This window comes from Aspergillus brasiliensis (assembly GCF_001889945.1).
Source record: "Aspergillus brasiliensis CBS 101740 unplaced genomic scaffold ASPBRscaffold_10, whole genome shotgun sequence".
NCBI lineage: Eukaryota > Fungi > Ascomycota > Eurotiomycetes > Eurotiales > Aspergillaceae > Aspergillus > Aspergillus brasiliensis.
The window spans coordinates 620,976-644,863 of NW_027137451.1; the positions used below are offsets into that span (position 1 = coordinate 620,976).

A 23,888-nucleotide genomic window follows, 5' to 3' on the forward strand; every position below is an offset into this window, starting at 1 on the left:
AATGTCGATCCCCCCCGGCGTGGCCCAATAGCGATGTGGTGCCTCCGCGCAGGAGCAGGAACCTGTTAATTTATCGTATTGTGGCGGGAGAGGGGAAGACAGGAACATGAAGGTCCATGTTCCTCGGGCCGAATGATACATGTGATTTTGCTTGTTCCATTTTAGCGAACCCACGATGGATGGATGATGGTATCTTGCAGAAGGGGGATGAGATTCTTGCTTGGATCCTGAGTGCTGGCTTGGGTGCCGTGCGTCTAGATGCATGCATGCACCTCGTCTCGTCTCGTGTCCTGTTCGGAGTTATGTCTATATTAGGATAGTATGGAATCTAGACTTTGATGGGGGAGATTGTATTTGGGAAGATCTAATCTCGTTTTCTCATCCAGCTCTTCGGTAGTTAGTAGCTAGCTTGTTGTGGTTGTGATCGCGGTTCTGGCCGTTCTTGGCTTGTGCGCTGAGTGCTGTTTTCCTTCTTTAGTTGACCAATTTTGAATGCCGCCTGTTCGATTAGCTCGATAGTGATTGTTAATGGGAAATTATCTGTGTTTGGAGCTAGCTTGTTGTTGGAATAAGGTCGTTTTAAGTACCTGGTTTGAGTGAAAGCTCTTTTTTGGGCCTTTGATGGGTGGGTTCTCATTATTGGGTTCGGGCGGCTATGGCTATACTTACCAACGACATTTCGGAAAGATGAACGCGATGTGCGGTTTCAGGATGATCTTAGGATGTGAGACTGAAGAGTTCTGATAATTCCGAGACTTGTCTTCTATGGGTTTGGTGGACGTGCATGGGGTGATTGATGTTATAAAGGGAAAATGCGCATATTTGGATGGTTCCACGACAGTTGGATTGGTGAAACAGCAATGGTGAGACAACTAGACATTTTCTTAGCAGGTAACGCCATCTTGCCCAATTCTATACCAGAAAACCCGCTAACAAGATGCAACCATGTTAGGATAGAGAAAGTATCCCCCGTCTATCCTGATCGCCCATATTGCAACGACTAAGGTTTCCGAAATGCAAGGACGACCACAATCATCATATTTTCCTTCTATGTTCTTGTCACAGAGGTTTCAAGGGCAACAGCTCAGCAGGCTTGCAGCTGCTTTTGCCTTGTGGTTTAGGACGGCAAAGTGAGATAGCGCTCATGATGGTAGCTAAGTATGTTTGAGCAAAGATCAAGTTTGAAGCCGCGTGACGGGGCTGATCTCTAGCGAGTCGACTATTCTCAGAGAGTCTATGCTACTATGTATGTACATTCTGTGCATGTCCGGAGTGCAGTTACTATGAATAAAGACCACCACTCTGGTGGTGGTTCACTCGGTATCCAAGTGCACTGAGTTGAAGATACTATTTTGAACCATTTACTGTAGACAGGCACCTGATCCCTCGTAATAAATATGTCCCCGTTTAGTTTCGAGCTCCGTTCCTATATAATCGACCATAGGCCAGGAAATAGTTCGATTATATGTACGATCACTCTAGATCCTTAAGATAGAATTGGTGGTCGTGAGACGAATGGGTAGATATCGTCAAGTTGCCAATCGATCAACACTGCAGTATCAAGGTCAGCGCTTACTCTTGTTCTTGGAACTTTTGGTTTGCTTTCCACATCACGATTGCCTCAGCGAAGTATTGGGCCAGCGCCTCATTTAAAACTACCGTCTGACACCTTTCCGTTCGCTCATCGACATGTATAAATTTGAAAGCTCTGATGACTTTGAGAGAGCCATCTGAGGGTGGCCTTTTTCCGTTCAATCGCACTCGGCTTTCCCTTGGCTGCCAGGCTCTTGAAGGAGGCAGAGATTCAAAGCGGAATATAGATAACTGACAAGCAAATGTCGTACTGTCCCTCTACTAGTAGGACTATTCCGTTCCCATGGTTCGAGCTGTGCACAAGCTTCGCGGAGAGCCCGCCCAAGCTCGCTGCGACCTGGAGCTTCAAAAATGCCGTGCATCATTTTGCCTTATGGTTCCAGAGGAGGACTGGCTTGCAGCTTCCGGACAAGCAAGGCCTGCTGCAGGTTTACTTTCAACAAACACTACCTCTCTCTGATTCTACTTTGTTTATACACGTGACCTCGTGACGTTCGACTTGGCTTCCAAACGTCTTTTATTCCTGACGCGTCAAACCTCCTTTTGACATTACTCGCAAGCGGCCAGACCAGCCTAACAACGGCTGGGACTCACAATAAAATAATGCTATGAGATGCCAGCTGGACTCAAGCGCAAGGCCACTGACGAGCCCCAATGTCCTTCTGCACGGCCTCGCGGTCACTCAAGGCCGCAACCGACAACAAGATGGTCAATCGAGCCCAATTCAATTGATTCGATCATACGAAATAACAGTCGAGACCGCCTATATGTCCCACCGGTGGCTTGGACTTCGAAACATCTGCAGCACTTGAATTGCGGGTTCATTCTACAAAAAGGCCAGATAAAGGAGCGCCGAGAGTCGCAAGCGGATCCGCCCGTCCACGATCTCCGAAAACCGAATATGCCTTCAGGCCTTCGTCGTGCGATGGTGCAGTTTGGAGGGCGAAGGACGTTGGAGGTCAAGAAATCGGCTATCAAAGAAATACTTGGCGCCTATGATGTCTGCCCACTTAGGTACTTCTCTTGCATGCCGGCCCTCGGCCGACGTAACTGACAGCCACAGCCATGAACATTTATCTTTCTACTTCCGCCGGCAGCCTGCCGCGACTGTTTGGACTGAGGGCGTATTCTCCCGCAACTGCGCCGGTCCGTCTCTCGCCTATGTCACATTCGATGGAATCCAGGCCCGTCGAAGCAAGTACGTGCACAATTCGCCGGGGAAGACATTCAACGAGCCCGTGTTCAGGACTTGTGATAAAAAGCTACGGTCTCTTCAGCCAGCAAATACCGTCGAAGATCCATATATAATGGGAATATTGATCGCACTTGCCCAAGAGCAGTGGCGGCACAGGCAAAGGAATGAGCAGCACGGTGAAAGATCTGCCGAGTGCTCAATCATGCAATATGACGAGGGATACACAACCAACGGCGCATCTGCGAAGACCCCCACGTCTGCCCGTTGTGGCACAGACCGAAGCCCTCATGACCGTGGCCAGTGTCTCAGGGTATGTACAACATCACGCGAATACTCCATCCTGGCTTGCTGAAGAATCTGAAGGTCGACGTCCTTGCCACTTCTGGTATCAGAGACGATTATCTATACGTCTACACAGCTTTCATCTCTGTCGCGTTCCTCAGAAAATTCGACGAACCGTGGCGCTCTTCACCGAGCTTCCCGGTTGTGGTGGAATACCATCCTATCAGTCTTCGATCCCCTATAAAGTCGTTGAACAAGCTACACCGAGTACTTTGTGCTGAATCATGTCGCTTTTGCGCCGGCGATAGCACACAAGCCCTTGGCTGAGCTTATGCAATATTGGAATAAGGCCTGCTACATATCGTTTTTATGCGACACAAGAAAGAGAAATTTAGCCCGTCAAGGATACTTCCACATGCCTGACGTTGTCTAATGGCCTAAAGATCCAAACATGGTCACGGCTCCCTGGGAAAGATCGTGGGATACAATTCCCACCCTGCCGCCTGTTCACGCTCGAACAATTGAAGAACCCAAAGTTCTTCGAGGCCGTCTTTTCTCTCCGGGGACCCATATATCATACGTAAAAGAAACGCTACTGAGCCCGACACCTGGGAGCTAGAATTAGTTTTGTTCAGTCGTCGCGAGTGGCATCCATCCCTGCATCTCTCCATGTTCCTTCGGTATTTTCACAAGAGGTAGATCCATGAAGTCCGTCGAGTAATGGTTCATGAACTGCAAGAAGAGGTTGTTTGACCCAACCAAGATAATTCTTTCAGAGAAACTAGACGCGTATCAGTTTGAAAGAGGATATGAGGAGATGGCAAATAGGCCATGACCAGGTCCATAGACATACCAGCTTCGTGATGCTCCCTCGGGTTCAGTGCACGCTTATGCGATACATATTTACTAATGTCTGGCCATCAATAATAATACGAAAGTGTCTTGCGTGTGACTTAAGCGAGCTCGTAAGCCTTGAGATGCATCTATCTGCAAATCAGCAGGCAACATTGAATCCGCGGCCCAGTGCCTTGCACACCTAGATCCCACCGCCATTGGACTTTCTGGACTTGCTTCCCAGAAATCCATACCAAGAATGCTAGTTTATATAGTACCGAGCTATAATCATGACATAGTATGTAATCTACACTATAGCCTTAATCCAGATCTCAGTACAGTCTAAAACCGTGGTAAGGCTGTTAGCTTGCACAATCCGAAACCCAGGATTGAGTCTTAGCATCGCTGCAGAAAGTACTGTGTGGCTCAAGCTCGGAAATGAATGCCGATACCAACAATGTGACCTTTCCGTGAATAAGAATTTACTCCTTGGTATTGGAGTCTGGCGATAAACATTCAGATGATCACTAGTATAATGGCAACAAGGTTCGTTGGTAGAAGTAGAAGGATCTGGACAGCATTCTTCCCAAGTTCTATATTCCTAGCTGTTAGTGGTTACTATCGATACTAGTGGTAAAATCGACGTAGTAGAATCTTCGAATACTTCAGAAGATTTCAGAGAAACCCAGAGTAATGGTAAAATATGCAGTAGTAATAAACAACCTCGATATTATCAATATGTACAGCGAACGGTCATCATCATGCAACGCTCTATGGCAAGAATAAAACAACGACTGGCAATTCCTACTTGTCAAGTGATACAATGGCACTCCGAAACTCCCGGTAACCAGTGATGACATTGATGAGCAAGGAATAAGGATATTATATAGCTATAGCATAATGCTAGTTTAGCTGGACGTAGTTTGCTGGATAACAAGTCAGCGAGTCAGATTTTCGATAGAGACAGACGATCATGCTCACCGGGAAATTGTCCCTCTCGTCCGTCAACACGGCCGCTCCACCACTCGTTCTGGTTCTCCGTGCGCTGGATGATCTCGATGACATCGCCGGCGGAGAAGCTGAGATCGCCGTGCGCCTGAGCCTCATAGTCATATAGCGCCGTGACCGTTTCGACGGGAGCGCTGAACCGGGCGGGCTTAGGTTTCGGCGGCGGAGGGGCGGGCTTGCTCTTCGCGGCGGCGGTAAAGCTGCTGCCGGCAGTGGCAGAGTAAGGCGGCGGGGGATTTTCGACAACATCGGGATCTCGCTGACGTGAGGCGTAACCACTCTTGCCCTCTTGCGCCAATTTGTCCTTGGGGTTAAGCTTCGAGCCGGGTTTGCGCCCGCCCGTTGCTTTGAAATGGACGATGCTGAGCTCTTCGGCGCGCTCCTTGACGTCTCCGCGCTTGTTCTCAAACGCTTCCTCGATATCCAGATTCAGATCGAAGTAACCGATGTTGATGCCCTGCATTCGTTCGTGTAGTGTGTAGAAGACGTTCAGTTGCATGTAGTAGAAGGACTGGAACAGAGGACGGATGAATTCGGCCTCCAGAGCGAACAGCTTGGGCAGCTCATCTTTGAGCAGATCGTTGTAGTAGTTGTAGTCCTGAGTCGCTTGTTCCACATCATTTTCAGCCTTGTAAAGCGCCTTCTCATCCTTGAGCGATTTGTCCTTTTTATCCTGCAGCTTCTTGAGCGAATTCTTGTGGCGGTCGTAGTCCAGTTTTTTGTGGTCTCGCTTCACCGCGACTTTGCGGATGACCTTGATTACCTCCAAGAGCTGCTGTGCAGGGCTGATGACGCGGGTGTCGATCATCTCCAGCTCGGGCACCAGCGATTCTTGGAGGTCCCGCACAATCGCCTCGTATTCCTCACACGCCCGGATACCCTCCGGATTGCCCTCGATCGTATAGGAGCTCGGGTCGGAAGCCCGACCGGAGATGGGTTTGTAGAGTTCGGTCATCGCTTTGGAGAATCCGATCTGGTGGTTCAACATGCCTGAAAATGAAGCCCGTCAGCAAAAGGAGGGGTAGCAGCGAGACGGGGATCCGTGTGTACCGTTGATGGCATCGAAGTACTTCTTCGACTCATCGTGCAGCTTCTTGGTCTCCTTCTCGAGTTCTTGAAAGCGCCGCTCAGCGTCCAGGTAGACAGGGTCCTTGGTATGCTCGCCAATATTAAACTTGGCCTTGAACTGTTGTGGAGCGCGGACAATGCTCTTCTGAAAGCCCTTCAAACTCATCTCTGATTGGCCGCAGGTCGCCCGACGCCCGCGGAAGGAGTCGGTTTAGGAGGACAGGAAAGTGGTAGTCGTAGGAAGTGATGTAAAGGGGTCGGGAGAGGGTTGCGAAGGTGTAGGAGCGTCGGAAAAAGTCGAATAATCAGAGCAGATCAGACCAGGGATCTTGTGGTAGGCCAGAAGTGGGGAGGAAGTGCCTTTTGTTCACGGCAAAGGGACTAGTGAGGACTAAAGAATACTGGCTGCCGGTGACGGTTAGACTGCCATGGTTCGTGGCTGAGCTATGACATAATGGTCTGCCTGCTCACCGTGGCTGAGCTGTGGCTTCCCCCTTTCTTGTTGGACTTGGTGTTGGTCCAGTTGGGTTCCTGGACCAAATCGTAAGGCTGCAGAGAGAAAAGAAAGTTATGGAGTAGCCTGTAGACTATCTATAGTAAGTGAGCAAAAGTTATAATAATAAGATCAGCCCCTCTCCAGGCTCCAGAGCTTCCCCCCTGAAGAAGTTCGATCCCAGATGTGGCTCAGGGTCGGATCGTAGGGCCGATTATTCAGCCCCGGGGGCCTTCGGAGGGTCGGAAACAGCGTCTCCATGGCTTTTGCGGTGTTTGTTAGGCACCAGAGTATCCGGTTGCACTAGTAGCCACTATCGTCAACACAGACCTCGACGCCCAAGGATTTTCCCTCGTTTTCCGCCGGCTTCTGCCACATCAATGGTCCTGTGCCCCGTGATCGGTTGTCGCGTTGTTTGTCTTGATGCTTTCTTGTCAGCTCGTCAGCCGTCAGCCGCCAGCGGCCAGCACAGCACATAAGGCTGGATCACTCCAGTGAAAAATCCGGGGAAATTCACCGATGACGATGTCGTCGCCCAGCAACATCAACGGGATTACTGAGATGTCTCTCTCAATGAATGTGGAATGTGTGCCCCATGATCGTGCCTGGCTTGGGTTATCCCCTTCAGGATCTTTTGTCTGATCAATCCAACAAGTTCTTCCTACATTCGCATTCGGTTGTGGGAACCACGCATAGGACTTTTGAAAGCATAGACTCATCTTAGACCCATCTTACGTTTACCTCACTACATAAGCCAACTCAACTAATCACATCTCCGTAGTCGCTGCTTGTCTCCGCGGGAAGCTGGCGAACTCCCCTTATCAAGGGCCCAAGTAACACCGAGGCCGAGCCCCAAATGGGAAATCGCCGGACTATCTGATAAATCCGATCGGGCCTAGCGGGCTCGGCAATGATATAACCGGATCCAAACTTTTTCCCACCGGGCGAACTCCTCGTCGTCTCCCCTTGCTGTCATCTTCACCGTGGTCATCAACTGTTCATCCATCGTGTATGGTACAGTTGCAGAATTCATTTGCATCATGTCTACTATGACCCCTACTGCCTTGAGACAGGCATCTCGGGCTTATGCCCGTCGGCTTTTGTCGACTCCGCATGGCTCTCTGACGGCCTCCCTGCCCCGGCGGGTGGTCGCCACCAGCGCTGCTATCCCCAGACGGTCGTACGTATCCGAAACCAAGGCTGGAAATGCCCAGGTTACGGTGGAAACGGCCATCAAGCAGGATCAGAAGGCTTTTGTGAACCAGACTGGACTTAATCCGCAGAAGGTTAACCTGCCTGGCTCGGGCATCTCCGGCGATGCGTCCATGAGCCCTACCGCCGGCATTCTGAAGCAGGCGACTATCATGGATCAAGGCACCCGTCCTCTTTACCTCGACATGCAGGCGACGACTCCGACAGACCCCCGTGTCCTTGACGCCATGCTTCCTTATCTTACTGGCATCTACGGAAACCCCCATTCCAGAACTCACGCCTACGGCTGGGAGTCCGAGAAAGCCGTCGAGCAAGCTAGAGAACACGTCGCCAAGCTTATCGGCGCCGATCCAAAGGAAATCATTTTCACCAGCGGCGCTACTGAAAGCAACAACATGAGCATCAAGGGTGTTGCCAGATTCTTCGGTCGCTCTGGCAAGAAGAAGCACATCATTACCACCCAGACCGAGCACAAGTGTGTTTTGGACAGCTGCAGGCACTTGCAAGACGAGGGATTCGATGTGACATATCTGCCCGTGCAGAACAACGGATTGATCCGGATGGAAGATTTGGAGGCGGCCATTCGTCCCGACACTGCCCTGGTCAGTATCATGGCTGTCAACAATGAGATCGGTGTTATTCAGCCCATGGAGGAGATCGGCAAGCTTTGCCGCTCGAAGAAGATTTTCTTCCACACCGATGGCGCCCAGGCTGTTGGCAAGATCCCGCTGGATGTCAACAAGCTCAATATCGATTTGATGTCGATCTCCAGCCACAAGATCTATGGCCCTAAGGGTATGGGCGCATGCTATATCCGCCGTAGACCCAGAGTTCGTCTCGAGCCTATCATTTCTGGAGGTGGACAGGAGAGAGGTCTCCGCAGTGGCACCATTGCCCCCCACCTTGTAGTTGGATTTGGTGAGGCTTGCCGCATTGCAAACGAGGAAATGGAGGTACGTTCTACTTTCTCTCTCTTTTCGCCTTGGAGTTCCTTTCAGTCAAGATGTTCCCGCGATGATTATAAGCTTGAATATGTATCGATTAACTGAGCGCCATGGGGGTAGCGACACGCTTTGCGTGTCCTCATGGCGCTTTGACGACCGTAGCAGGGGTGATGAGTCGGGTTGTTGCATTTACTTGTTGCGAGACAGCGAAGTCCATGAAAAAGATAGCTGACCAATCTGCGCAGTATGACTCCAAGCACATCTCGAGGCTGTCGAAGCGCCTGACCGACGGACTCTTGGCCATGGAACACACCACGCTCAACGGAGATGCCAAGCACCACTACCCCGGTTGCGTCAACATCTCTTTTGCCTATATTGAAGGCGAGTCGCTTCTGATGGCTCTGAAGGATATTGCCCTCTCGTCTGGCAGTGCCTGCACGTCTGCCTCCTTGGAACCCAGCTATGTCCTGCGGGCTCTGGGCAGCAGCGACGAGAGCGCCCACAGCAGTATCCGGTTTGGTATTGGCCGGTTCACGACCGACAGTGAGATTGACTACGTGCTTAAGGCGGTGCAAGACCGCGTCCACTTCCTGCGGGAGCTCAGTCCGCTGTGGGAGATGGTCCAGGAGGGTATCGATTTGAACTCTATCGAATGGAGCCAGCACTAAAACCTTTCTCTTTCTGTGTTAAAGACTGACTGCGAGGGCGGTTATTTGGTCGTATACCAGGCGCATACTTGTTGTTTTCTTTTCCCGATATCAGCGGTGGGATGGCGTTCATATAGTGTGTAACATTATAACATTATAGGATTGATGACGATCTGTCCAGTCTGTACAGAAAATGGATATTAATGACCAATGATTCGGATCGACCTAGTCTCGTTCAGTGCATATAGATTATAGACAGATTAGTCGGCATAAAACATAAAGAGGCTTAATGATCCGATAGTTGCTGTACTGACTTTCAGTGACCTAGATCTGATATCCGTACAATGACCACGGCTATGCCTCGAAGCCTTTGGGTCCTGTGTTGGGGGCTTCGAGGAAGTAATATCGAGGTTGTTACAGCAGATACTCCTGATCTAGTAGGAACATCATCCCGTGACTCTTTCCATGTCTGCTGACTCACAAAGGAGGTAACCAAGTCGAGCCAGCTGCAGGTGAAGTGTGATTGGCTGTGTCGTCGTAGTATCACGTGGTTGGCATTTGAAGGCGGAGAACTCCCGGCGCCGAGAAAATCACGTCTTCAGAGGCCCCATCCAGTCCGTGTACGACAGAGAAAAGAAAGAAGACGGGAATTCTCCGGTGGATGGGATGAACCACAGATTGGCAAAGACAAATCATGCAGATCATCAATGTCCAACCAGCGAGGTCGGAAGTCGAAATAAGATGGCACCTCCGCACGGGGCAGGCCATCTCACCGCAGACCCGAACGGGGTGGCGTGGGTGGGAGCGAATACGCCCCCAAGCTCGCTTAACTGCCCGATTTCGCACTCGGCCTTCCCTCCCACGCAGTCCCGGTTCATTCTCTAGCACTCAGGCTACTGGAATCCGGTGGACACCCCTTTCGCTCGCACCCAGTCCTCCCGCTGGCGCTTGTCAAGGGCCTCAACTACTCCAGATGCGCTGAGCCCATCTACTTTACCATGGGAACAACTTCGCCTCCCTTCTCCGTCTCTGGTGATATGACGGGTTTCAGCAACCAAGATTTACCCAGTTCCCCCCAAACACCACGGTGTCTCAACCCGTCATCTTCCTAGCCACTGCCTCTCTTCCAGAGGCAAAATGTTCGCCTCTGCTCTCCCGTCTGGCCTGGCTTGGGTCCGGCCCACTTGACTTCTGGTCACTGTCCATCCACGGACTAGTCAACTGTCCTACCCTTCACCATGGGTACAGAATATACTACCTCCACGACCAGCTGGCTCTGCCCCCTGTTTCGTCTCGGTCGACGGTTTCCGGGTGACACAATCGCCGTTTATTGCGGAATGACTGGCCCTGGGTCGCCAGGCTGATTAATTCCCTCGTCCGGCTATTCGGTCCTCGCGGCTTTCCTGGGAAAAGTCCTGGTGAAAATGGTCGCTGATTATTTAACTTCGGGACAGGACCATTGTACGATGGTCTTAGCTGGTGCAAAATTTCTTTCCCCTTTTTTTACCTTTTCCCTCCCCTCATCTCGCCTCTTTGTGTCCAGATCTATCCGGTTGTTCCCGTGACTTTTTACAAACCTCAACTTTTCTGACAAACTACCAGACCTGGTGCTGCCTTTTTGTGCCTGGTCCCCTGTTCTGTACCCTGCCTGTCTTGCTGTGACCTGGGTCAAGATCAACCGAAGCCTTGTTTTCCTGACTGCATCGCAGTTGTGAGGCGTCCGTAACAGGCCCGACACGACACCTACTTCTGTTTGTGTCCGATCTTGTCAGCTTTTACTTGGTCGGTTGGGATCTCGCCTGCTTTGTCGCAGTTTGTGCGTCACACGACTGTTGCTTTCCTAGAGATTGTCCGGACTCACGTCCGGGCACTGGAACCTCTCCTTCCTCCGAGCTTCCATATTATTCCGCTCGACGTCAAGTGCCGGACAATCAGCGAACCTAAATTGACTGCCCTCACTGGGTGTCCACGCGCACGTGAGCATCTAGTACCTTCATATTAGGCGTCGTCGCTGGCTCCTTGGGCATTTCCATTCACCCCGACTCGTATATTGTGTTGTTTAGGCTGTTCTGAGCCGTCTCATCATCATGCTTCCTCCAATTCCAGCATTAGCGGACTACGGGATCTCCGCGGACCATGGCTTTCTCCCTCCGGAGCCACCTCTTGAGATCTTGCCAGACCCTTACTATGCCAAGTGGGAGTGGGTCGTTTCCAATCTGCAGGCACTGTTGACCAGCCGGAGGATCCGGGAGGTGGTCGACCATATGTCCACACTGTCTACATCATATCTTCAGACCGAGAACGAGTGGCGCAGGGCCTACGTCGTACTGGTATTCATGCTGCATGGGTATGTATGGGGAGGAAGCAAGCCGGCAGAGGTAGGTAACACAAAACTTGTGAAGTGGTTCCTGAGCTAATTTTGGTAACCAGAAAATCCCGCCTCAGCTGACCGTCCCCTTATTCGACGTCTGCGAGCACCTGGGCCTGCCACCCGTGGCTACCTATGCAGGGGTGTGTCTGTGGAACTATAAGCCTATTTTTCCGGAGGAACCTATTGATGATCTACGTAATCTCGACACCGTCAACACATTCACGGGGTCTTTGGATGAAAAGTGGTTTTATCTGGTCTCAGTGGCCATTGAAGCTCGTGGAGCACCTTCGATTCCGCTGGTGCTGCAGGCAATCGCTGCGGCCCGGGCTGGAAACAGTTTGGTGGTTACCGAATGTCTGCAGCGACTTGCTGAGGTGCTGGACGAGGTAGGGTCGCTGCTGGAGCGCATGTACGAGCATTGCGACCCGTACGTGTTCTACCACCGCATCCGGCCCTATTTGGCTGGCAGCAAGAACATGGCCGATGCTGGCCTTCCTCACGGTCTGCTATACGACAATGGGAGTGGCCAGCCGGAGTATCGGCAGTATGGCGGCGGTAGCAACGCCCAGAGCTCATTGATCCAGTTCTTCGACATCGCTCTGGGCATCGAGCACCGTCCGACCGGGGAGACCCGTCCTAGCAGCTCCCCGGTGAAGGACGAGAAAGAGGGAGTTGCCGGGGCGCCTCGTCACGGGTTCATTCAGGAGATGCGCACATACATGCCTGCGGCGCACCGTCGCTTTTTGGAGCATATTAATGCAGTGGCCAACATCCGACAGTACGTAGAAGCACGACGCTCGGACAAGGCACTGTGTATTGCTTACGACGCATGTCTATCGATGCTTCGGGCGATGCGCGACAAGCATATCCAGATTGTATCCCGCTATATCATCATTCAGTCGCGGGACGCTCGACCCAGTCGTCCAGCGCGAGCAACCAGTCCCAAGAGAGCCATTAACCTGGCGACCGCCCGACACGGTGAGAAGCCGGACAGCAAGAAATTGCGGGGCACGGGTGGAACAGCCTTGATCCCGTTCCTGAAACAAGCCAGGGACGAGACGGGCGAACCAGCGATCGATGCATGGGCCCGTCGGTTGTTGAGCACGGGACCATCGGAGTCCAGCTTCGCGGCGCTGAGCAAAGTGGACGAGGACCACGATGGACATCTCCAGGTAGTAGGACTGTCAGGCACGTGGGCAGCGGACGATAGCGAGGGTGGCATATGTCATTGGTAGCATTGCATGGAAATAGATGCTGGCATGGTTTTGTTTTTTGTTTGTTTATCAAGTCACTAATGAGCGGGTCGGTGATATTCTCCATCTAGCATTGAGACAGCCGATAACGATGACGAAGGGGGGATGATCACTGTACATAGAGCGATGAATACTTTGATTATGACGAGACTGATGAATGCATGAGAGATTTGGACGTCATTGTTTGCTCGTTCGCCCCTTTGTTCCTGTTGCGGGATCCATTTTGGTGTCACTTCGACGCTGCCGTGCCTGGCGATGACGTCGATGCCTGACGTCATGTACCCCAGATTCACTACCACCTTCGATCTATAAATACACCCACAACATCAACACAACACAACACAATATCAATCAACTCGATTACTACTACAATACAATCAAATTTACTCTATTCTACTCTACTAGAACCATCACTACTTCCATACTACCAAGAACAACCACATCCACATCCACCACAATGTCTTCCACCGACTCCTCTAACAACACCAACACCAACACAGCCACTACCACCTCTACCGTAAAGTCCTACATTGACCAAGCGACCGGCATGGTTCAACGCGCCGCTGGCTCTTTGACCGGCGACTCCTCCACTCATGTGCGTTCCCCCTTTCCCAATTCTAACCTAACAACTTCCATCTAACGAGATATTCTACTAGTCCTCCGGCACTGCTACACAATCCCAGGGCGAAGCCGAACACGCCGCCAGCCAAAACAACTTCACCAAGCTGGGCCCCGTTACTGCAGACCCTGCCACGGGCGCCACTGCCACAGACCACCCTCAGCGCAGCAACGGCAGCTGGGACCAAACGGTGGGCTCGGCGAAGGAGTCGCTGGGCAACTTGATTGGAAATGAGGGGCTGAGGAAGGCTGGACAGGAGCAGAATGCCGCGGGCAAGCAGGCCGAGGCGGAGGGACAGGTCAGGGATTGGCAGGAGGGTGTGAAGGGCAGAGCTAAGGGTGCTGTTGGAAAGGTGGCTGCTGCGGCGACGGGCGATGATGAAGAGGAGCAGAAGTGGAGAGATGTTCATGATGAGGGGAAGGTTAGGGAGAGGGGTGTGGAGCAGGAGGTCCAGAAGAGATACTAATTGCCTCGTTATTTCTTATGTGCTATGATGACTTGATATGATATGCTATGATACCGCAATTGAGTTGTTGATCTTTTGCTACTGTGTGGGTTGTATTTTGTAGGTTGCAGTAGAGTAGTAAGATATGGATGCAAGAAGTATTATCGTGTTAGACGTGGTACCATCATAATCAGTATTTCATATGACTATGAATCCATTCATCCTCCGCCAACTCCCTTGCAGAACTACGCTCGCTCGGCTCCCACTGCAGCATCTTCCGCATAAAACGTAAAAACGCCTCCCTCTCTGCCTCCCCTTGCAAAGTCGTCTCCCTCTCTTCAAGTGGAACCCGATCAGTCAATAAGTTCGGATGGAGGAAAGCATCTATACTCATCAGTCAATGGATACTTCCACTTGGTACTGTATAACTAGTTACCTTCACTCGAAAAGAACTTATCTCTCAATTCCCCCCGCGCGTGCAAACTATCAGGCGGCGGACCAAGAAGATTAATCATCTCAGCAAGATGCGCTCGACTTCGGTACCTCTCATCTACAGGATCGTATCCAGTGAACAAACAACCACCCTCGTATAGATCCCAAATCTATCCGTGCATCATCTATAAGCAGAGTCCCCGCATAGTAAGGAGGTTTATCATACCATGCATCCCACATTCCAAATATCAACACTATACGTCCACGGAACTCCCAGTATCACCTCCGGTGCTCGATAGATCCGCGGTTGAATGAATACCCTCTGGTATTCATCATTTACGACCATGGCTGAGCCAAAGTCGCAGAGTACGGGGCCACCTACACCCTTGGGTACTTTGAGTTCCTGGGACATGTATATTATTCTCTCCTCGTCAACCTCTTTCCTCGGAACGGGTCGTTGGAGTTCATTTTCCTCGATGTCAGTGAAAACCGAGTCATTGTTGATACCGAACATGATATTATCGGCTTTGATATCTATTGCACGAAGCCAAAATACGTCGTAAGGGTCACAGAAAGGGGGGTAGATATATGGACTACGAACCAGTATGCGCAACCCGACACTCCGTATGAAGATAATCCAACGCCAGAAACAGACGATGAAGCAAAACAGCAATGATCACAGAGGGTAACCTCTCGACTGGATTCCGACGCAGAAAGGTCAAAACACTCTCCCATAACGGGGGATGCACGAGACAGCGATGCTTATCCCCCGGCCCGTTAATGTAGAACGTATCGAGCAACGTCCTTATCACATCGCGACCAGGATGATGTTTGTTTCCAGACTGCTCCATGCGTCTATACATATCGAGCTCGTCATCGGCTTGTTGCCCCATACACGAAGCCTGGACGAATATCTTGAGCATAACATAACGACGGTTACTACAGTGATGATTCGTGTATAGTAGTAAGCATTAGATCCCCTTCAACAAATTACATACTAAGGACAAAAAGAAAATCTTGAATATCCCCACTCCATGTCCCGTGCAAGCCACGCAGTTGAAGTCGATCCATATCCTAGTTTACCAATGACTTGATATCGGTCCTTAATGACTTCTCCTATACGCGTGGGATAATACTGTGAGGCGGTGTAATCGAGGAGAGTCTCTTCTTCTATTTGGTGCCAATTGGGTATTCGGGTGTAATTCGAGTTGGGAAAATCTAGAGGTTTCCAGCGCCGTCCGAGCGGGGATAATGATCGCAGGAGCGAGGAGAGCATGTTTGCTGGAAGATAGATTTGATGTTGACGGTCTCAATGTATCCATCCATGAAAGCGGAGCAATCACAGAGCGGACCTACAAGCAGGGGGGCGCTAAGCTGAAAGCGGACAGACTAACTAGATCCACCACAACATTTGGTTTAAAAAAAAAAAGAAAAAGAAAAATGACCCTCTCTGGATGGAGCAACGAGAGGCAAAAAAGTTGACCTACGCAGGACTCGAACCTGCAATCTCTTGATCCGTAGTCAAGCGCCTTACCATTGGGCCAGCAGGCCAGCTGATATATTTTATTTACCATTTATGGCTATATAAGCCAGTATTGTCGGTGACGCTGAGAACGAGCCAACTGACTCCAGTCGGACTGGAGGATAATTGAATGTCTCTAGGGTATACTAAGAATGGGTAGAATCGACTCGTCAAACGTCTTCAACCTCGGCACGACGTTCTGTAACATTTGTAACATATAGAAGAGCTCTATAAACAGCTCATAATTCTTCAATTGGGAGGGGTGGTGGAGTCCCCAGTGTGGCAGGGTCAAAGGCCGCTTCGTTGTTGTCGTTCTCATCCGGACTTTATTGAGGGAAAAGGGGATAAAATTAGCTTCAATGCACAATCATAGCTTGTGATTGATTCACCTACAACGACCATCTCAGGCTTGCTGCACGTGCAAAATGAATCATTTTCATGTCGCGTTTTTCGTCATCTGTAAGCTGCAGCAATGATTCGACGGCTCCTATAAGAGGTTCCTCGTAGTCTCCGTCATAGGGGTTCAGACATGACAGGGTTGCTACTTCATAGAAGCGCGGAAAAAATCCAGCATGGCCCCAGTCAAGCAGATAGATCGATTCGCCATCTTCTCCGAGGACCATATTCCGGCGACATAGGTCCATATGACATAGAACAAGCGGGTATGGACTGAGATCAACAGAGTCATTTCTCAGAGTCAGACGCCTGTTAAGCCAGTTGTTCAGATCTGTAACCGATTCGAAGGCTTTCCTCACACCATTGTCGCCCCAGAGGTATCCCCGAGGGCCACAATCACCGATTGGACCGGGTTTCTGTTCTGGTGCTTGTATTTGGCCCAGATGCTCGATGATTTTCGCAACGCGGAAGATGATATCTTCATGACGATTGATATCTAGGTCAGCTAAATTCTGTCCACGGATGTATTCCATGAACAGGTACCCTCGTCCTGAGTCGTCTTGGATGAAACGATAAATCCGAGGTACGCGAACGATATCATGGTCTAAACTGTTGTACGCAAATTCATGCATGGCTGCTTCAACTGCAGTCACTGTCCATCCCCATTTGGCGACAATGTTGTCAGTGACTTTGACAACTATTGCTCCGTGGATGCCGGCAACCAATGCATTTTCTTCTCCTCTCTGGATGCAGAGATCAATAAGCGTGTCTTCAGTGGCTGTTGTGACATTCAGATTCATCGCTTAGATACCGAATCTAGCAAATAAAAGTGCAGATTTGCTAGTCTTGGGATGTTTGAGTGGAATTTTTCCAACGCTTTTGAAGGTTAATATGTGCAATCCGACGTGGGAGGCGGCATCTACGCTTTATTGACGATAGAAAGTAGCCGCGCACGTTTGCCCTGCTATATTTAGAGCACCAATCAACAAGATTAACATTCTAGGTCCCTCGGGGTGACCATCACATTGACGAAGTATTGGCTCTCGCTCATTTTCTTAGGCGCCAATGGTCGTTGTAAGCGCTAATATGCATATATTTAGTCAATAGTATGTTTATATGATCAATTATATAGATCTTGTATATAACGAATCTTGCAGCCTGATGGCCCTACTTGCCGCAGGTACTCCGACGGAGTGTCTGATTGTACTATATCCGATTCAGGCTTACATCCACACATACATATACTGCCAACACGCAGCTCTCTCACTGAATGTATGATCAAGCCAGGCCTTCCGGAAGTATCGTGGTGGTATAGATGAAAGATAGCTGGGCAAAGAGTATACTTGCGTGTGTGTAAGTCCCTCTGTTCGCTGCTCTAAGTTATATTTATGACACTGTCCATACTTGGTGTTTCCATCGATCAGCCCGTTCTTGACCGAACCAGCAATTGACAACAAGGAAGGCAATTATAGATAGATATCATAGTATTCTACAGTAGTGTACTCTTCTTCTGGCACGGGGTATGTTTATATATATTCGAAAGATAAACCAACAGTTTCTCTAGTATATATCTGTAGAATTCGCAGCCGCAGGATTTGAACCCTACGATACTACAGAGTACTAGTATAGAAGCTATATATAGAAATCACTAGTACCAGCTATCTCTACGAAGTGTCTACCAGAAGGTCACCGCTCGACAACACTCGCACCTTTGCGCCCGCTTGTTCTCATATACAAGCCTCACCTGATCGATGAATGCTCGGCTGCGTTTCAGGTCTTTCACGTCGAAGAGCTCAATGTACCGACGCACCGGCTCCTCAAGACCATTGATCAACGCGACCAGGTGCCCAGGCTGGTGTGGATCACCAAGCATGGCTTTCAGAAGGAGTACCTTCCACTCCCATGGAGCCAGCTTATCACCAGACCATTTCGGGTTACAATTGACTGCCTGGTTGAACAAGGTCTCGACAAATCGTGGGTGTGTCAGAATCTGGATAGGACACGCACTGGTCTTCCAACGTCCCCATTCCGGCAACCGAGGGTCTGTAACAACCGTGTAATTCAAATCGTCAGGTCCTGGGGCACCCAGTCCAGGATCAGGCAGCGTCGGATCAATCTGTGACTTCTTGTACAAATTGAGCGATTCAGACCAGTGTGGAGGATCGGCTTGAGGGCCGTGATTAAGGTGATAATGATAAGATGCAGGTGATGACGATTGATTGGTCAGATTATCATCCTCCCAAGTGCAATTTCCGCCTTTACTGCAGCGCTCCAGGCCACGGAGAAGAAGAATAAGAGCTGCCTCGTGTACTTTTTCATCGGCAACGATCAAGCTGGTGCCCTGCAGATTGCTGTGTTAGTGTTTCTTCTTCTTTCTTCTTGAATGGACGAGCATGTGATGAAGGACTTACCAACTTGTTGGAACTCACGAAGCCATAGCACTTTAAAGCGATCTCTCCAATAAAAGCACAGGGTATTCCGGCGTGCTGCAGCCAGATAGTAACCGCTTCGGCTGACCGCATCCCATTTTTGGCCGGTTCCATCTCGAACCAGTCCACTTCCGTCGAAGAATTTGCGGTAGCCATAGTTGTAGACAGGATAGTGCAGCTGGGACCTGTGCTGCTTCTGAGGATACACTTTGGTGGATGTTGAGGGTCTTTTATGGTTGCACAACGTTGATTGGCCTCGAAGCATTCCTCTCTATGTCTTTCTTTGTTGTTGGAGATTTGCTGGAAAGTCCCGCGGTTTTTCAGCCATGATTTGACATTCTGAAGGGATGTCTGGCAAGATGTCCATCTTGTCGGTACCTCACGTCGTGCATTGGCGCTGTTGCAGTTTATCTGTGATTGATGCCATAGAAATAGACCCTTCAATGCACTATCAGACTCTTCAATGACAGAATGGTAGTTTTCGGCAAGGTAAGGTACCGTCCACCACAAAGGGGGAGCCGTGACGATATCTCCCATTGATTGGGACTCGCGCCTTTGATCATTCCTTTGTTGGAGGTCCTTGTACCAAGTAGATGGCAGTATGTCTCACAGGGTAATCATAGACTTCATGCATGGAAGACAAGTTATAGATGATATGGCCCTATCTGCCCGTCACTAAACATAGACAATGGCCGATGAAACAAATTGGCCTAGGAGTCACATCATATTGTCGACTCTTAGAGTCTTCAACCCTCAAGAAATCATCCACTTACTCAGACATACAAAATCCGACATTTATTATACTGAAGCTAGCTTAACTGCGTGAAGGATCCGTGTTACACTCATCCGATGGCGATGAGTAGACCTAAAATAAAATATCCTCTAATTTGTAACCTATACCCACCTAACGTCTAGCCCATTCCATCACAATAACCCTTATTATAACTCCTATCCACAATAGGCCCTCATTATCCCCCAAAGCATGGGACAATCCCAACTCTAAAAATGAGTCTCGAACTAAGAGTCCAGACTACGCTTCAGAAGTTCCCCTGGCCTGCAGATCCCTCTCTCCACGACGATCCCCATCCGTTCATCCCCTCACATCGGATCTCGGTCCAAGTGAGCCAGTCCCAAGCATATGATGGTGTCTGCACCTACACCTGCACCCTAACTGTCCATCCCGTCCGTTATACTATTACCTACAGTCCATCCTCCAAGTACCTCTCCTTCTACTACTTACTACACCTCCAACACCCACCCTCCAAACACCCAACAAAAATATACTAATAAAAAATACAATCAAAATGCACCTCCCATCCTTCCTACTCCTCCTCCCAACCCTCCTAGCCACCACAGCCATCTGCGCCCCGGAACCCATCCCCAACGTGAACCTCGACGACAGCAACCTCGCCGCTCTCGCGCAAGCCTTGTTCGTACCTCCCTCATACCCAACACCCACTCACCATGACCAAAAACCTATGTTATATACTACTAATATACTAATACTACTTACAGAAAACCTACCTCCGGAGCAACACGCACCCAACCTCTCCCCAACCTCGAGAGCGTATCCCCACCCCCACACGCCGTCGTGCATCAAGTCATAACAGCCGTTCCGCCCACGGCACTCGCGCAGCTCTTCGTGCCCGCGAAACGCGTCGCCTTGGCGAGTGAGTTCAGCGCTGGGAATACGCCCGAGTGGTATAAGGCGCTGCCGACGGATGTGCAGAATTATTTTGCCGAGGTGAAGAGGCAGATTTCGGCGACGACGGGGACGGGTGCGGGAGCTGGTGAGGCGAAGGCTGCGGAGGAGACGAAGTCGAGTGGTGGGAATAAGGTGGTGAGTTTGGATGTGAGGGGGATGGGAGCTTGGGTGGTGGGTGCTGTTGTTGTTGGGCTGGGGGTTGTGGTGTAGTAGATTGATATTAAGGGGGTATGTGGATGTATGGATGGTTATGAAGATAATATGGAGATAGTTGGAGATGAATGGAATATGGGGTTTGCTGAAGATGATGTTTACTAGGGTAGTTGTATGTGGAAGTAAGGTTCATTGTTTCTTTGTCTCCTAGTTCATCTTGCTTTGTCTGTTGCTAATTGGCAAACTCGTACGGATCAGTTGCTACTTCATACCAAGGTCTACTACGGATGCACCTAAGCTATGTACATTGTCTGGCCATACATGTATTGACCTTATGGGTATCTATCTACAGATCCGTCTACATAGACCACGCAAAACAAAAGTAGTAATCGCATCATCGTAACATCAATGCACTTCCAGTCCCATACCTTTCCCGATCTTCCGTATCAAAGCCCGTTTCAAGAACGCCTCTCGCGCAAGGCCACGCGTGTGACGGGACCAGGTCTCAACCCCAATGACACCCTTAACCAGCGCAGCTTGGAGGGCGTAGATTGCTTGCTGAATACCGCGTTCTTCCGCAACCAAGTCGTACAACTGTTTGCCGACAACGGTCGGAGCGACGAGAACTTCGTCGATTGGTGGAAGTCCCGAGGCGACAGGATCGGTGCTGGACGAAGGGGCCGATGAGGATATACGGCTTTGCGCATCGGCGATAACGCCGTCTGCGCGCATGAGAGATTGTTGCAGGGTCGACGTGTTCGATTGAAGAGTCGCATTGAGTGTGTTGAGCGACGATACTTCGCCCTGAAGCGTAGCAATGGCCGCATGCAGCGAGTGGGATTGAGAAATCAAGGATTGAGCGGCAGTCTCGGACTGTGAAACGTTTGTTTGAAGAGTTTCAGCGAGAGTCTTAGAGACGGCCCGTAAAAGGGCGTCCTTCTCGGGGTTGGGTGGAATTGGGGGCGCCGGCCCGGTGGGTGCGAACGAGGGGAGCTCGACTTCAAATGGAGAGGTAAGAAGATCTGGCGTCTCTGCCCTGGGGCGTGGAGCTTGTTGCTGCGCCTGCTGGATTCCAGCATGTGGTGACGCTTGCGGTGGGACCTGCTGTGGCGGGGGTCGCTGATAGCCTGCAGGAGGGGCTTGTTGTACGGGATAGTAAGAGGAGTTTCGTTGCGGAAGCCCACGACTGGGGTCATCTGGACGAGTAACTGGGGTGCCGTTCAATGGCTGGAACTGCGCTGGCCCAGTTCGGTATGCCGGTGTCGACTGGGCGACGTGCGGCGGCTGTCGGGGTAGCTGATGCTGTCCCAGTGCCACTGCAGGGACTTGACTGCGCTCCGGTAGGTACTGCGGTCTGTTCATAGGACTACCAATGCTTGCTTGTGGTTGCATCGATAGCCGCCTGGAATCATGCTCCTTCGGTGGCAGTGGGGGTAGCGGAGGGGGAGACGAGTATCGCTCTGACGGAGTGCGCTGTGGTTGTGGCTCAGGTGTCTGCCCGGGTTTGGGGGGCGGCGGTGGCGGCACTTGAGCAGTTACTTGCGGAGAAGCATTTGGAGCGCTATGGGTAGGCGAGGGCCGATTGACTGTGGTATCGAGCTCCGGGGGCAGAGGGGGGAGAGGAGGTGCTTGCGCCTGTACCTGCGCTGGCGGCGGTCGCGGCTGCACAGGCTGTTGCTGTTTGTATTTCACCGGCGGCTCCTTGGCAAAGACCTCACGAAGTATCATCAAGAAATCAATCAGAGATGATCGCTAAGCTCTCGCGTCAGCGATAACAACATGCGCATTCAGAGTGCACAATGACTAACCTCCCACGCCTCAGCCCAGTGTGCCAGGTAGTGATGATACACCCTCCCTTCCAGGGTGACATGCTGACCTACACGAACGGCCATGTCTTGTGTTGGCGTCACATAGACCAATGGTGGTTCCTTGGGGTATGTGTTTGGGATCCATAGTGTGATGGGAAACTTGTAAACGGTGCCGCGAAACGTCACGGGCAACGTGCCGGTCAGTTGAAGGAGGAGGGCGGAGAAACCGTTCTCGTATGCTGGAAAGTCAAAGAAACAACATAATCAGTCAAGCGCAGCAAGATCGCAGCAAAGAGGACATACTGTAAACTTCAGTGCGGGGGCCCAGCGAAGGGTATTGACCGAGCACATTGGCTACATCATAGTAGGTGCGGTTGGGGTCCTGGTAGGTTTGTCGGGGATCGTAGTGGTCCTACTCCTTGTCAGTGGAAGACTGTAGGAGTCTGTGTTTGGTGATTAGCTACCCTGATCAGGACACTGTACAGCCAGTTAAGCGTCCTTTGCGGCACAGCAGCCATTTCGGAGGAGGCGAAGGCGCATGGTGGGAGAAGTGGGATGGAGTTGGAGTTGGAGTCGGAGCACGACTAAGCTAAGGTGGAACTAACATTCTTGGTGCCTCGCAGCCTCGCTCCACCGCCGCGGCAGTTCCCCGCAGGTTCTCCCGCTGACATATTGATCTATACCCTTGAAGATACTAACGTAGCGGGACTATGATTCTTCAATAAGTTGCTAATAGTCTAATTACTACGTAGAGACAATTGATGGAAGTTATAATGTAGTGGGAGGTTTGCGTGCTGCGGTTGGAGGTGAAAGATCATAGGGAGAGAGTACTAGCTAGAGAACTAGCGGGTGGCATCACAGGTATCATCTTGATCATCAATACAACTACTCGTTCCTACCAAAGGCGTGGCTTCCCACTACCTCACAGTCATGCGTTATTTTTTTTTTTATGGTCGGAATTTCTATAGGTTGCTACAAAGTCGGCTCTGCCTCCCTCTACTGACTCGCCTCATAGTGTGGCATTCCATTCTTCCCTCGAACAGTAGTATGACAGTATTAGTTAGGGACAAAGTCGAAACGAGTATAAAAGCTCTACAGGTACTCTAATCTTGGTGAGTCAATACTAAGCACACACAGCTGATGCTGCAAAAATAACAAGATTCTTGTTGATGATACTACTATTATTAACTTGATGGGAATCCCGACAGCACTCACAACTTTGCAAGAGTTACGTATAACCTATCTATCATCTAGGTTTGCCAGGTTGTTTCAGCCCAGACGTATCTCGTGTAGGATAACACATAAGCAACCCAACGAATGAACCTGAGACTATTTACTCCAGGACATAATTAGACTGTTCAGCACATACACTGTCGGAGCAGCGGCTACTTAATTTCCAGCTCCAAATAGGATGAAATTTACAGCCTCTGATACATACAGCTAGACTAATATACAGATTCATGCTAGCCAAGATTAACA

The 23,888-nt window shown here is 50.4% G+C and overlaps 10 protein-coding genes and 1 non-coding gene across 11 annotated transcripts; 5 read left to right on the plus strand and 6 right to left on the minus strand.

Moving 5' to 3' along the window:
* Positions 1-2,206: 2,206 nt before the first annotated feature.
* ASPBRDRAFT_57159 (uncharacterized protein) lies at positions 2,207-3,351 on the plus strand (the record flags this gene model as incomplete). Its single annotated transcript, XM_067627701.1, has 4 exons — positions 2,207-2,513; positions 2,608-2,956; positions 3,006-3,098; positions 3,207-3,351. 4 exons carry the CDS (start codon positions 2,207-2,209, stop codon positions 3,349-3,351), a joined length of 894 nt encoding a protein of 297 aa, XP_067476744.1.
* Positions 3,352-4,610: 1,259 nt separating this feature from the next.
* Positions 4,611-6,372, minus strand: ASPBRDRAFT_182487 (amphiphysin). The gene is made up of 3 exons (XM_067619973.1): positions 5,963-6,372; positions 4,886-5,902; positions 4,611-4,830 (listed from the first exon to the last, which is right to left on the minus strand). The coding sequence occupies exons 1-3, from the start codon at positions 6,144-6,146 to the stop codon at positions 4,808-4,810; spliced, it is 1,224 nt and encodes a 407-aa protein (XP_067476745.1). The 5' UTR covers positions 6,147-6,372; the 3' UTR covers positions 4,611-4,807.
* A 981-nt stretch (positions 6,373-7,353) lies between these two features.
* On the plus strand, positions 7,354-9,670 carry ASPBRDRAFT_280138 (IscS subfamily cysteine desulfurase). Its single transcript, XM_067622460.1, has 3 exons — positions 7,354-8,638; positions 8,875-9,518; positions 9,591-9,670. Exons 1-2 carry the CDS (start codon positions 7,514-7,516, stop codon positions 9,295-9,297), a joined length of 1,548 nt encoding a protein of 515 aa, XP_067476746.1. The 5' UTR covers positions 7,354-7,513; the 3' UTR covers positions 9,298-9,518; positions 9,591-9,670.
* Positions 9,671-11,363: 1,693 nt separating this feature from the next.
* Positions 11,364-12,882, plus strand: ASPBRDRAFT_130684 (indoleamine 2,3-dioxygenase; the record flags this gene model as incomplete). Its single annotated transcript, XM_067618250.1, has 2 exons — positions 11,364-11,654; positions 11,707-12,882. 2 exons carry the CDS (start codon positions 11,364-11,366, stop codon positions 12,880-12,882), a joined length of 1,467 nt encoding a protein of 488 aa, XP_067476747.1.
* Positions 12,883-13,357: 475 nt separating this feature from the next.
* On the plus strand, positions 13,358-13,985 carry ASPBRDRAFT_32336 (uncharacterized protein; the record flags this gene model as incomplete). Its single annotated transcript, XM_067623006.1, has 2 exons — positions 13,358-13,495; positions 13,557-13,985. The coding sequence occupies 2 exons, from the start codon at positions 13,358-13,360 to the stop codon at positions 13,983-13,985; spliced, it is 567 nt and encodes a 188-aa protein (XP_067476748.1).
* Positions 13,986-14,041: 56 nt separating this feature from the next.
* On the minus strand, positions 14,042-15,672 carry ASPBRDRAFT_657463 (uncharacterized protein; the record flags this gene model as incomplete). The annotated part of the gene is made up of 5 exons (XM_067628580.1): positions 14,042-14,348; positions 14,401-14,566; positions 14,623-14,930; positions 14,998-15,335; positions 15,428-15,672. 5 exons carry the CDS (start codon positions 15,670-15,672, stop codon positions 14,155-14,157), a joined length of 1,251 nt encoding a protein of 416 aa, XP_067476749.1. The 3' UTR covers positions 14,042-14,154.
* Positions 15,673-15,875: 203 nt separating this feature from the next.
* Positions 15,876-15,947, minus strand: ASPBRDRAFT_t207. The gene has a single exon. It is a non-coding gene; the product is annotated as a tRNA-Arg (tRNA).
* Positions 15,948-16,027: 80 nt separating this feature from the next.
* ASPBRDRAFT_209069 (uncharacterized protein) lies at positions 16,028-17,185 on the minus strand. Its single transcript, XM_067621851.1, has 2 exons — positions 16,312-17,185; positions 16,028-16,242 (listed from the first exon to the last, which is right to left on the minus strand). Exons 1-2 carry the CDS (start codon positions 17,112-17,114, stop codon positions 16,158-16,160), a joined length of 888 nt encoding a protein of 295 aa, XP_067476750.1. The 5' UTR covers positions 17,115-17,185; the 3' UTR covers positions 16,028-16,157.
* Positions 17,186-17,989: 804 nt separating this feature from the next.
* On the minus strand, positions 17,990-18,899 carry ASPBRDRAFT_198157 (uncharacterized protein; the record flags this gene model as incomplete). Its single annotated transcript, XM_067621176.1, has 2 exons — positions 17,990-18,655; positions 18,726-18,899. 2 exons carry the CDS (start codon positions 18,897-18,899, stop codon positions 17,990-17,992), a joined length of 840 nt encoding a protein of 279 aa, XP_067476751.1.
* Positions 18,900-20,031: 1,132 nt separating this feature from the next.
* ASPBRDRAFT_45848 (uncharacterized protein) lies at positions 20,032-20,997 on the plus strand. The gene is made up of 2 exons (XM_067625495.1): positions 20,032-20,172; positions 20,259-20,997. Exons 1-2 carry the CDS (start codon positions 20,048-20,050, stop codon positions 20,656-20,658), a joined length of 525 nt encoding a protein of 174 aa, XP_067476752.1. The 5' UTR covers positions 20,032-20,047; the 3' UTR covers positions 20,659-20,997.
* Positions 20,998-21,006: 9 nt separating this feature from the next.
* On the minus strand, positions 21,007-22,927 carry ASPBRDRAFT_198159 (putative endosomal sorting complex protein TSG101; the record flags this gene model as incomplete). Its single annotated transcript, XM_067621177.1, has 4 exons — positions 21,007-22,353; positions 22,410-22,648; positions 22,713-22,821; positions 22,874-22,927. 4 exons carry the CDS (start codon positions 22,925-22,927, stop codon positions 21,007-21,009), a joined length of 1,749 nt encoding a protein of 582 aa, XP_067476753.1.
* Between the last annotated feature and the right edge of the window lie 961 nt (positions 22,928-23,888).